At 48.4% G+C, this 13,299-nt stretch overlaps 1 protein-coding gene across 2 annotated transcripts in view; it reads right to left on the bottom strand.

Moving 5' to 3' along the window:
* Nucleotides 1-13,299, bottom strand: part of ADCY3 (adenylate cyclase 3) — a 105,549-nt gene that overhangs the window by 45,538 nt on the left and 46,712 nt on the right. For both annotated transcript variants that reach the window (XM_023229957.2, XM_031934163.1), the window contains exon 3: nt 8,496-8,645. In XM_023229957.2, the coding sequence (XP_023085725.1) occupies nt 8,496-8,645 (150 nt within the window). The remainder of the gene's footprint in view (nt 1-8,495; nt 8,646-13,299) is intronic.

Here is a 13,299-nt window from a genome sequence, read left to right as displayed (position 1 = left end):
AAAAAAAAAAAAAAAAAAAAAAAAAAGGAAAAGGGGAAAAAAAAAAAGCACACATGCCAGATTCTTCAAAAAAATTAAATACAGAACTACCATATGACCTGGCAATTCCACTTTTGGGTATATATCCAAAGTAACTGAAAACAGGGACTCAAACAGATATTTGTACACCGGTGTTCACAGCAGCACTATTCACAATAGCAAAGCCACAGAAACCACCCAAATGTCCAAATGAGCAAACAAAATGTGGTACATACATGCAATGAAATATCAGCCTTAAATGGGAAAGAAATGCTGATCTACACGACGACACAGAAGACATCAAGCTAAGTGAAATAAGTCAGTCAAAACGGGACAAATATTATATGATTCCACTTATATAAAGGACCTAGTGAGGCAAATTCAGAGACACAGTAGAACAGTGGTTACCAGAGCCTGGGAGAATGGGCAGTATTATTATTTAACAGGCACAGAGTTTCTCTTTGGGATGATGAAAAAGTTCTGGAAACGGAGAGTGGTGATGGCTGCACGATATTGTGAATGTACTTAATGCCACTGAATTGTATACTTAATGGTTAAAATGGTAAATTTTATACTATGTATATTTTACAGTAGCTATATATATATATAATTTTTTAAATGCAAATATCCTTTGATCCAGCAATTCCACTTCTAGGTTTTTATTCTTCCACAGATATACTTGCACATATATACTATAATAAATACTGCTACAAGGGTATTTATTACAGCAATGTTTACAGTAGCAAAAGATCGTAAATAACCTAGAAGTCTACCGAGAGTGCAACAATAAATTACGTTATGTCTGTATAATGACTGAACACAGTCATTAAAAAGGATGTGGCAATGCAATATAGACTTAGAATGCTAAGATAGTAGGTGAAAAGATCTAGTGCCTGTAATCCCAGCATTCTGGGAGGCCAAGGCAGGCAGATCACTTGAGGTAAGCAGTTCAAGACCAGCCTGGCCAACATGGTGAAACCCCATCTCTACTAAAAATACAAAAATTAGCCGGGTGTGGTGGCGCATGCCTGTAGTCCCAGCTACTCGGGAGGCTGAGGCAGGAGAATCGCTTAAACCCAGGAGGCAGAAGTTGTGAGTTGAGGTTGAACCACTGTACCCTAGCCTTGGCAGCAGAGTGAGACTCTGTCTCAGAAAAAAAAAAAAAAAAGAAAGGAAAGAAAAGGTTTAGTACAAAAGAGTGAATAGGCTACCGTGTGTGTGTGTAAATTCTATAAACCTCTGAAAGGGTACATTAAAAAGATAATAGTGACGGGTGATTGGTGGACAGGGCTGGATGGCTAGGGGAAATGAAGGTGGGATGACTTACTTTTCCTAGTATACCCTTTTTCATACTTTTATGATTTTATACACGTATACTTTTGCCATAGAGGATCTTACTAGCAGGCCAACCCTCCAGCCAAGAACAACTGTAAAAGTTGGATAAAATACATAAAAACCCAGCTCTTTAAAGGCAATGGAAACAACCAAAGCAGCCAGGACTTGAGGGGCCAAGCTCTCAGGGGAAGGGAAACACAGTCCGGTCAGCCCAATGCACTCTGCCATTTTCCCTTGGGACTGGGGTCGAGAGGCTGAAGAGAGCGCAGTGAGGAGAATTTTCAAGGGGTTGGAGAAACGAGGACTGTGAGCAAGGATTCCAAGGCAGAGAGAGTAGAGGGGCTAAGACCCCAGGGAAAGAGAACCATACTACAGTAAGTCCGACTATTCCCCTTTAGTATTTGCATGGGGCAAGAGACCAAGAATCCAAGCAGAAATTGAGAGCTGAGGCTAAGCTTTCAGCAGTCTCACGTTGCTAAGGAGTTCAAGCTACCATGAGAAAAGGACCAGCCTTCCAGTTAAGACCCCTGGAAAGCTATTTCCTATCTGCCCCTGCTCTAACCATCTGCCACAAGAAAAGTAAATCCTCCCTGGAGAGACAACATTATTTAGAACTACTACTATTTCCCATCCAAAACATCTAGTATTTAATTCTTAAAAATGCCTGGAGGCTAAAGTGGGAGGATCGCTTGAGGCCAAGAGTTTGAGACCAGTTTGGGCAACATAGTGAGACTCCATCTCTACAAAAAACCACTTTTTTAATTAGCTGGGCATGGTGGCACACGCCTGCAGTCCTAGCTACTCACAAGGCTGAGGTGAGAGTTTTGCTTGAGCCCAGGAGTTCAAAGATGCAGTAAGCCACTGCACTCCAGCCTGAGTGACAAAGCAAGACCTTGTCTCAAAAAAAAAAAAAAAAAAAGAGTCAAGATGCCAAGGTTTCAACAACAAAAATGCACACCCATTGGTATTATGATTGTCAGTCAGGAACTTTAAAATAAATGTTTAATATATTCTAAAAAATAGTTGACAAAATAGAAATACATAAGGAACTGAAGTCCAGTTTTTAAAATCAAATGGAAATTCTAGGACAGAAAAATAAATAATAATTGAAATTGATGACTCATTAGAAGAGCTCAATCACTGATCTGACAAACCAGAGGAAGACAGGATTAGCAAACTGTAGATTAGGTCCACAAAATATTGTCTGAAATGCAGAAAGAAAAAAGATTCAGAAAAAGAAGAGATACTTCTGGAACATGGTAAAAGTGTCTAACAAGGCTATGGAGTCCTAGAGGAAAGGAGCGAATGGGAAGAAGCAATAAAAAGATACTGGCTGAAAATGTTCAAAACTGACAAGAGACATCAAACCAACATTCAAGAAGCTCTGTGAATACTAAGCAGAGGAACTGCAAAGAAAACTCCCAGGCACAGCATCGTAAAACTGCTGAGAACCAAAAACAAAGAGCATTGGGAAAGCAACCACAGGAAAAAGTATGCATTAATGTAACAGGAGCAACAGTCTATCTGACAACTGGTATTTCAACAGGAATGATGGAAGCGGAAGAATAGTGAAAGGATGCTTTTAAAGGGCCAGAAGTAAAAAATGGCAGCCTAGAATTCTTTATCTGCAAAAAGTCGTGGTATGATTTGAATGTGTCCGTTCAAAATTCAGGTGCTGCCAGTGTAATAGTATTAAGAGGTGGGGCCTTTAAGAGGGGATCAGGCCACAAGGGCTGCTCCTTCTTTAGTAGGGTTAAGGTCCTTTAAAAAGGGCATCACACGACATTCAGCTAGCCTGCCCTTCTGCCATGTATGGACACCAGAGCAAATGCTGGTACCTTGATCTTGGACTTACCAGCCTCTAGAACTGTAAGTAGTAAATTTCTGTTCTTTATAAATTACCCAGTTTCAGGTATTCTGTTGTAGCAGCACAACACAGACGAAGACAGGTATCTTTCAAAAATGAAAGCAAAATAAACACACTTGTAGGTAATCAGAAATGGGGAGAATCTGATACCAAGAGATCAGCATAAAAGGTAATACTAAAGGGAATTCTACCAGAAAATGAAGCAAAGAAATGGAGAAATGAAGAACAATTGAGAGGGTAAAACTGTGGGTAAATATAAGAATATTAATGAGATAAAATTATATAAAATAATCATGATAAGGGCTTGTGGGGTTTAAAATATGTTGAACTAAAACACATTACACTAATAGCCAGAAAGTGGGCGGCAGAGGCTTGTGAAATGAAGTTAAAAGGTTTTGAGATCCTTGCATTGACTAAAGAGGTAAAAAAAAAAAAAAAAAAAAAAAAAATATAACATAGTTGACATTATTTCTTTTTTTTTTTTTTTTTTTGAGGGGGAGTCTCGCCCTGTCACCCAGGCTGGAGTACAGTGGCATGATCTCGGCTCACTGCAAGCTCTGCCTCCTGGGTTCACGCCATTCCCCTGCCTCAGCCTCCCGAGTAGCTGGGACCATAGGCGCCCGGCACCACGCCTGGCTAATTTTTTGTATTTTTAGTAGAGACGGGGTTTCACCGTGTTAGCTAGGATGGTCTTGATCTCCTAACCTCGTGATCTGCCCACCTTGGCCTCCCAAAGTGCTCGGATTTTACAGGCATGAGCCACCGCGCCTGGCGACATTATTTCATTTTTAAAAGATTTTGACAGATTTGGCAGAATACACATTATTGTCAAGTGCATCAAAACTGACCACATGCTAGGCCAAAAATCAAGTTCCAACAAATTTCAAAGGCTTGAAATCAGAGTATGTTCTCTGACAAGAATAAAGCTAAAAAAAAAAAAAAAAACATAATTGTAAACAAATCCTCAAATGTTTAGAACTTAGTGCACTTCTACATCCCATGGATCAAAGACATTTCAATGAAAATTAGTAAATATTTAAAATTAAATTACGTTGAAAATATGGCATATTAAAACTTGTGAGATAAAGCTCAAACAATGTAATGAGTGAGATCTGTAGCATTAAATGCATGTTTTAGGAAAGAAAGGTTGAAAATTGGTCATCTAAAGTTCTATTTTGGCTGGGCCTGGTGGCTCATGCCTGTAATCCCAACACTTTGGGAGGCCAAGGCGTTCGAGACCAGCCTGACCAATGTAGTGAAACCCTGTCTCTCCTACAAATACAAAAAAATCAGCCGGGTGTGGTGGGGCGTGTTTGTAATCCCAGCTACTCGGAGGCTGAGGCAGGAGAATCCATTGAACTCAGGAGGTGGAGGTTGCAGTGAACCTAGACTGTACCACTCAACTCCAGCTTGGGTGACAGAGCAAGATTCAGTCTCCAAAAAACAACAACAATAAAGTTCCATTTTAAGAAGGTAAAAAAGGACACAAATTAAGCCCAAAGAAAAAAGAGGCCATGACAAAGTTTAATTTAGAGATAAGAGGCCATGCACAGTGGCTCACGCCTGTAATCCCAGAACTTTGGGAGGCCGAGGCGGGCAGATCACAAAGTCAGGAAATCGAGACCATCCTGGCTAACATGGTGAAACTCCATCTCTACTAAAAGAAAATACAAAAAAATTAGCCGGGCGTGGTGGTGGGCACCTGTAGTCCCAGTTACTTGGGAGGCTGAGGCTGGAGAATGGCGCGAGCTCAGGAGGCGGAGTTTGCAGTGAGCCGAGGTCGCATCACTGCACTCCAGCCTGGGTGACAGAGCAAGACTCCGTCTCAAAAATAAATAAGAGATAAGAAATGTACAAAGAAGGCAACAAAGATTAAAGGTGGTCTGCCAAACAGGCTAAAACAATAAGCCTTAGCAATACTGATTAAGAAAAATTTTAAAAAGGCACAAATTCTTCAGACAAAAGGTAAAAAGAAAATATTAAGAATGTTATGCCAAAATTTTGAAAATTTGAATGGACATGTTTCTGGGGAAAAAAACCTCTCTAAAACCTATACAAAAGGAAATATAAAATCTGAACAACCTTATTATCTATGATGGAAACAGAATCTTCCCCTAAAGAACACTCCGGGCCCACAGGACTTCATTAGTGCCTTTTATTTAAAAGGAAAAAAAACCAAAAAAGACAGGGTCTCACTTTGTTGCCCAAGCTGGAGTGCAGGGGCACAGTCACGGCTCACTGCAGCCTTAACCTCCTGGGCTCAAGCGATCCTCCACCTCAGCCTCCCAAGTAGCTGGGACTACAGGCGTGCACCACCACGCTCAGCTAATTTTTTCATTTTTTGTAGAGATGGGGTCTTACTTTGTTGCCCAGGCTGGTCTTGAACTCCCGGACCCACGTGATCCTCCTGTCTCAGTCTCCCAAAGTGCTGGTATTATAGGCATAGCCACCTGCCTGGCCACACCTACAGGCTAGCCACATGCCATGACTTCTAAATCTAACGAATAACCCAAATTATCTTCAAACTATCAGGAGTTAGAAAGAGGGAACACTTCTCAAATTATTTAATGAGTTGGGCATAACCGTAATACCAAAACCTGTGAAGCGCATGGAAAGGAAGGAAAATGGCAGGCAGGTTTCTCTCTTGAACAGTCACAGAAGACGTAAGGAGAATGTAGGTAAATGGAAACACCCAGGGGGCAGGATTCCAACCTTCCTGATGGTAACAGTGCTTTACCAATCCCAGTGGGATTCACACAGGTTCCTTCTTACCCTTAAAACAATCTCTCAGCAGGGCGTGGCGGCTCACACCTGTAATCCCAGCACTCTGGGAGGCCGAGGAGGGTGGATCACCTGAGGTCAGGAGTTTGAGACCAGCCTGGCCAACATGGTGAAACCCCATCTCTACTAAAATTACAAAAAAAAATTAGCCGGGCATGGTGCCAGGTGCCCGTAATCCCAGATACTTGGGAAGCTGAGGCAGGAGAATCGCTTGAACCCGGGAGGCAGAGGTTGCAGTGAGCCGAGATCGTGCCATTGCACTCTAGCCTGGGTGACAAGACCAAGACTCCGTCTCAAAAAAAAAAAAAAAAAAATCTCTCGAAGGTTTTACATATGGGGATACTGAAGTTCCAAGAGCAGCAGCAACAAGCCCAGGGCCACACTCAGGACAGAGCCGGGCTAGACAGATTCATTCCACTCGGAGAATTACAGGCCCCGGCTGTGTGCCCAGCTAGGCCTGAGGATGCACCTCACCCCTCAACTCCCCCCACACCTCTGCACCTCCCTTCCACCTAACCTGGACCTCTCCGTCCCGGGGCCAGTGTCTGCTCTGCTGGTGCGGCGTGGGCAGGCAGTGCAAAGAAGCACCAGTGTGGCCCAGGCAGGCTGCTAGCACCCTCAGGAGCCCCGGGTCACCCAGGGATGACCCTCTCTGCTGGTGCCCAGGCTCCCTGCGCTGACACTGTCCAGAGGGAGCATATGGCCCTGGGCATTAGAAAGCAAGCCTCATGGCCCCGTGCCCTTGGCCTACCTCTAACGAGCTCTACGGGTTACAAAGCAGTTCTGGGTTTCTCATTTGACCCTCAAGAAACCTACAAGACAAATGTCAATACCTCCACTTTGCAGATGAGGAAAAGCGAGGCTCTGCAGGGTGGGTAACTTACCTAAATTATCTACAAGAGAACAGCCTCAGCGTGAGACACAGGGCCTTCCTCATCACACCAGCAGCCCCCACAAGACCGTTCAGTGTGACTTAAGATGTCCTAGATTGTACAATATGAGACAGCTTAGATCGATGCAGACAGACATGCTGAAAACTGCACAAATGTTATATAAAAAGAATGCTCGCCTAGCTAGGTGGTGACACATGCATTTTTTTTTTTTAAGTGTAGAGAAGCCAGAGGGATGCCGCCACAGTGCGAGATCAGATACAAACAAGAAATGAGACAGTATTAAAAAAACAGAAATTAAAGAATGCCTTTCAAGGGGCTTTACAAGCCAGGAAAGGAAGATTCTTTAAATATTCACAGGCCACAGCAGCTCCTCAATAACCACAGGTCACAGGGCCCAGGGGAAGGGGCGCATACGATGGGCTAAGAAAATCCCCTCCTATGGGGGCCTTCTGAAAGGAATGAGATTGGTAAATGGGGAGGGAAAAAAAACATCCCCAGGACAGTGAAATCGGGGACCCATCAGCTAAATGACTTAGTGTGTGCCTTGGAATAGCACTGACTAGAGAACGTGAGTGAGGCCCGACGGTGGGGCTCCTGTAAGCCAAGGGCTCCAGAGTGGCCCCCGAAACCAAGGCCCTGTCCACCTGAGTGGCACCATCTACGAAAACAGCAATTTCAGTGCATCAGGAGCACACAGAGCCTCCTGAACACAAACGATGTGGTTCCCAGAGCAGAGAATCATAGTGTCAACCTACTGAGAGCTTGTTTTTGAAGGAGAAATAACCTATGGATAACAGGAAATTCGTGGATGTAATTTCTGGAGACCTTCAAAAAGCATGTGAGAAGAATCCAGGCCAAAACTATGTAAAAGCCTGAGGGACATGAGAACTGGGAGGATGGTTTGGCCATGGAAGAGACTGGAGGGAAGCCAGGAAACCGAGGCAGGGACAGCCAGGCCTCTCTCCAGATGGAGAATGTAAACAGGGGCATCCCCGAGGAACAGGCTGGTTTTCCTTCTTCAGCAGCGACCTCAGATGGGAAGGTAAGGGAGAGGAGCTCCCCTGAGTGGGGGCGTGAGGCTGACACACTTCACCCAGCAGGGCCCTGAGGCCGCAGGATGGGTCAAGGCCCCGCCCACGGCATGAGCAGGTGCACAGGGTGATCTGCGGTTGGACCAGCAAGAGCGGCGGGGCAGGCGTGACGTGAAGGGATGCCCATGATGCCCCTGACCCTGACCTTGGTCCCGAGAAGGTCATCGGAGAAAGGAATGCAGGAAGTCGTAGCTGGCTGCTTGGGCGATGCATTTCTTTAAATGCAAAAGTTTTTCATTACAGAAACAAAACAAAGCAAAGAGCAGGAAGGCAGACGAGGAGAGATCCGGCTCAAGCAGAAGCAGATTTAGGAGAGGCTCCCTGAAGCTCAGAAGCTGCCCTCTAATGGCGAGGAGCCCAGAAGGCCAAGTTCAGAAGCAAACACCTGACCAGGGCAGATGAACGCCAAGCCCCACGGAGCCAGGGGCTGCCACTCTGGTTCCTCTCCCTCTGACAAGGCCACAGTCCCTGAGCCCAAGCTCCAGGCCAGAAGCCTCCCGAGAGCCTCACCTGCTGCTGGCTCTGCTCTTCCAGGTTCATCTTCACCTCCAGCGACTGGCGGGCCTCCAGGAAGGCCTTGCGGTGCTTGCGGTCAGCCATGTAGTAGGACATGATGCCCACAGCGATGGCGCACAGGTAGAGGAAGACGTTGGCCAGGATCTGCACCCCAAGGAAGAGAGAAAAGGCCAGGGGTGAAGGCATGTCTTCAGAAAAGGGGATGGAGGAGGTGGGGTGGGTGGTGACCAAAATCAAACTTCAAGTTGCCCAATGTCCAGGGAGGGGCCCAGCAGAGCCTTGGACCCCAGAGCCTCAGACACCACCACATGTACCATGGATGGGTGGTCCACCCAGAGGCATGGCTCAAGGCCTGAAAGGCTCAAAGGTTCCACGAGGGGCACAGTGCAGGCGTTTGAGGCTGGCTGAGGGGCTGTGGTTCCCCCTCCAGCTTCCCAACAAAGCAAGGCTGGCCAGTACCTACAGCTGTGAGGACTGAGCAGACCCTTTGCCACCCATTCATTCCTTCATGCATTTGCTCAAGCAGCACTGTTCCGATTTGTCGGGAAGGAGGGTGCACAAATCCCAGGTCCCACTGAGCAGGACGGTGTAATCCTAAAAGCTCAGATGGTTTGGCATGCTGCAGGACCCCTGAAGAGGTCCCAGGCTGATTTGGTAGTCACAATGTTTACCTTACACATGTGTCACAGGTTTCTAGTTTTCTGGGATTCACAGGTATCCTCTCAGCTAACCCCACCTGCCAGCAGGTGAGGGGTGCCCAGTACCAATACTCAGGTCTCAAGTTATTGTGGGGGTATCCTGGGACTTGAGGTCTCCCCCACTGCCTGCGAGGTCAGTGCACTGGCTCAAAGGGCTTCTGGGGTATCAAGTGCCCGTTCCCCATCCCTGGCACCCTGAAGATGCCCCAGGTGTCCCGGCCCACTTCCACAGGCTGTAGGGACTGCAGATCTGATGGTCTCCTGCTGGGGTAACCTTGGGTACAGATCTGAACATCCCAACCCTGCCTGGTGTCCAGGCCTGGCTGCTGCTACTCCAATCTTTGGCCATGACTGGGCCCCAACATGTCTGGACCAAGTGCTAATCCTTCCTACCTCTCCAACACCACTGGCCTCAGTAAGTCTTTTCAAGCAAGGCCTCTTTCCTGGTCTGGCTCCTGCAGCTGCCCTGGCGCCAGCTCCATGCCCTTCCCCCAAGGCTGTGGCCACCCTCCCAGCCCTGGTTTCCAGATGCCTCGTCTGCTAGGTGTGGTTTCTGGGAACTGAGTTTGGAGTTGAGAAATGGGATGGGAAGAGAAGCGGAAGAATTTCTCAGTTTCTGGCCCTCAGGGAGAAAAGGTTAGCCTCATAGAGTAGAATGGATTCTGGGATAGGTGAAAAAGGCAGGGAAGTCAATTTTTAATTTTTAAACAAGATGGTCTAATAGACAATAAGGGAGGCTGGTTCTGACGTGAATTTTCTCGGTTCTCTTGGTTATGCCATATCCCCTCTGAACTGTGTTGTGTTTCATCAGAGCTGATCAATACTTGCCCTGAGGATCAACCACCACCACACCCGGCAGAATGTTCCTGCAGCCTCTGTGGCACTCAACAAGGGCCCGCTTCATCACGAATCAGGAGGTCAGGCGAGTCTCAGTGCTGGTCAGCAAGTCACCAGGTGTAGATTCCCAAGCTCTGCTGGCGTCTGGTTCCAGCCTGTAATGACCTGTTGACCTCTTGGGTCTCAGCAGCCCCAGTCACCTACCCCGTTTGTGGGGCAAGTCTGCTGGGGCAGGACAACCCGCCCCTGTCTGAGTGGTCAGTACCATATGGCCTCAGGCCACTCAGTCAACACCTAATTGGCCAAAAAGCTGCCAACATGTGTTGAAGGAGTCAAAGCAAAACCCACAGACTGTGCTGAGTTCAAGACCACCTCCACCAGCCCAGACACCGCTTTCCTGCAGGGGCTCTGTGGCCTTGGAAGTCTGCTTGCCCCCAAGCTCACGATTCCAGAAGCCAGGAGAGCTGGGTGACAAGGTCAGGCTTCCTCACCAGGCCATACGTCAGTGCCCAGGGCGCTCCGGGTCCTGGAGGCCAAGGGGGAAGCTGCAGAGGGAGGTGGAGGCCAACTGGGAACCGAGCATCTGGGCTCCAGACTGCCAGGGTCGGTGACCCCGCACCAAACACCCGGGCCCCGCGCTGCCAGTAGGTAGGCAACCCTGCACCAAGGGCCCCACACAAGGCAGGCTGCCCTGGGGCCACAACCATTTGAGTGTCACGCTGGGCTGAGGAAAGAACTCTCCACTCTGGGGTCTTCCTGCTTCCAAAGGACATGCCCCACCTGGCCATCTCATAGGGATAGACAGGACAGGCTCTATCGAGTGAGCAGAGTTGAGCTTGTGCAAGGAGTTAGTCATTTTCCCCTAAGCTGTCCACCTAAGGCCTGCTGTGCAGACCACCAGAACAACTATCTCAGAAAAACTCCACACCAATCACCAAAGATTATGACCCAAGGCTGGAAGCAGGGTCAGGCTTGGCTCATGCCTGGTGACCCTCTATGCAGGACAGTATTTCTTTCACTGATCTGCAAGTTTTTAAAAATAAAATCCGCGCCGGGCGCGGTTGCTCAAGCCTGTAATCCCAGTACTTTGGGAGGCCGAGACAGGCGGATCACGAGGTCAGGAGATCGAGACCATCCTGGCTAACATGGTGAAACCCTGTCTCTACTAAAAAATACAAAAAACTAGCCGGGCGAGGTGGCGGGCGCCTATAGTCCCAGCTACTCGGGAGGCTGAGGCAGGAGAATGGCATAAACCTGGGAGGCGGAGCTTGCAGTGAGCTGAGATCCGGCCACTGCACTCCAGCCTGGGCGACAGAGCGAGACTCCGTCTCAAAAAAAAAAAAAAAAAAAAAGAAAAAAGAAAAAGAAAAAAAAATAAAATCCGCTTTTCCACTCCACTTGTAGGTACATACAATAGGGGACATAAATTCGGGGGGAACCCTGGACTCTGACCCTGCCCCTCACCAGCTGGGCAACTTTCCAGGTCCAATTGCTACTCTGAGCTCCAGTTTCATCGGTGAGCTGAGAATCAGCTTCCCTTAAAGCTCCCTCCAGCCCTGACACTGTCTGGTCTTTGTCTGCCTCTCTTCCAAGGGGAAAGAAAAGCAAGGCCAGAAGACCTGACCCACAGAGGCCCTGGCGGGAAGGAGGCTGGAGGGAAGGAGAGGCAGCCAGCTCCCAGACTGGTCAGAGAGTCAGGCTGGCTCCAGTCCCTGAGCCTCCCCCGAGTCACAGAGGCCTCCCCTTCCCAACCTGCACTCACAGTTCCCTTCTGGCTCAAGGCTTGCTGCAGGGACATGGGTCTGCAGGTCCCATCCCTGTCAGGGAACTCCCTCCTTGCCTCCCAGGGAGCTCACTGTTACTAGAAAATTCCGTGAGTGCCAGGTCTTGGGTTTCCTAGAGTACCCCAATTGTCTCAACTTGCCTCAACTGAGGAGGAGGAACCCCTGGGGTGCTGCCCCCTGTTCTATCCCCATGGTCCCTCTCTCCCACAAAGTCATGGCTACAAGGCCTGCAAGGAGCTTGGCAACCCCCAACACCCCCCCGCCGGCGCCCCATGGGTGTAGCTGGTGGGAGGCTCAGCCACAGCCCTACAGGCCAACTCACAGCCTCCAGGGCCAGGCCACAGATCCCATCCGGTGATGCTGCCAAGCCCAGAAAACCTCAAGCCGGAAGTAGTAGCCGGCTTTGAGAGAGAAGATTCCAGAATGAGCTGGAGGTGCTGTGCTGGTGGTGGCAGAGGCTCCCAACATGGTCACCTGGGAAGATGGCAGCACCCCGGGGGGCTCACGTAGTGGGCGGGAGGCAAGGGCGGCACAGTCACCTGGGAAGATGGCAGCACCCTGGGGCACTCACGCAGTGGGCGGGAGGCGAGGGCGGCAGCAGTGTTCCTGGGTGACACTGACATGCAGCCTGGGCAGGGGTCCCCCTCCTGGCCTCAGTTTCCTCACCTCAGCATCACAACATTAAGTCCTAGACACAGGCACGCACTTTGTCAGCCTCATCTCCTCTAACTTTACAACCAGTGCTGAGGCAGGTGATGTCACTCTGGTTTTACAGAGGGAATTGAGATTAAACAAGGTGTTAAAACTAGAGGGTCAGATCTCCTCCCGCATTCAAATCTCATTATTCTATGGTTCAAAACCCCTCCCTAAAGCACTCCTCAACTTATTTACATATTTCACAACCCCATCTTTTCCCAGAAAGGAGTGTAGACTTTTTCTGGGGGGGCCGGGGTGCATGTGATACAGATAGAGACAGGGTCTCACTGTTGCCCAGGCTGCACTGCAGTGGCACAATCAGGGCTCACCACAGCCTCAAACGCCTGAGCTCCAGCGAGCCTCCCACCTCAGCCTCTTGAGTAGCTGGGATAACAGTCGCACGCCACTAGTCCCAGCTAATTTTATTCTTTGTAGAGATGGGGGTCTTGCTATATTGCCCAGGCTGGTCTTGAACTCCTGGGCTCAGGTGATCCTCCTGCCTCAGTTGCCCAAAACAATGGGACTACAGGCGTGAGCCACCACACTGGGCCTAGAGATTTTTTTAAACTGAAATGTAGGTGGTCATGAAGATACCAGCCCTACAGCACTTAGGTGGGAGCTGCGCGCATTTTAAATCTGAAACAACACGTGCAGAGTTTCCATGGCTTCCATACACAGTGGTGGCCACTATCTCCAAGCGATCAAGATTCAGAAACTTCCTGCTTCATATTTATAAATGTGTATCTCACTTAGCAAAATGAATGTGCACCTCAAAATATGTCT

Source organism: Piliocolobus tephrosceles, chromosome 15 (genome assembly GCF_002776525.5).
Source record: "Piliocolobus tephrosceles isolate RC106 chromosome 15, ASM277652v3, whole genome shotgun sequence".
In the NCBI taxonomy this organism is placed as follows: Eukaryota; Metazoa; Chordata; class Mammalia; order Primates; family Cercopithecidae; genus Piliocolobus; species Piliocolobus tephrosceles.
The sequence above is the reverse complement of the archived record's forward strand: the minus strand, read 5'-3'. Positions and strand labels throughout refer to the sequence as shown.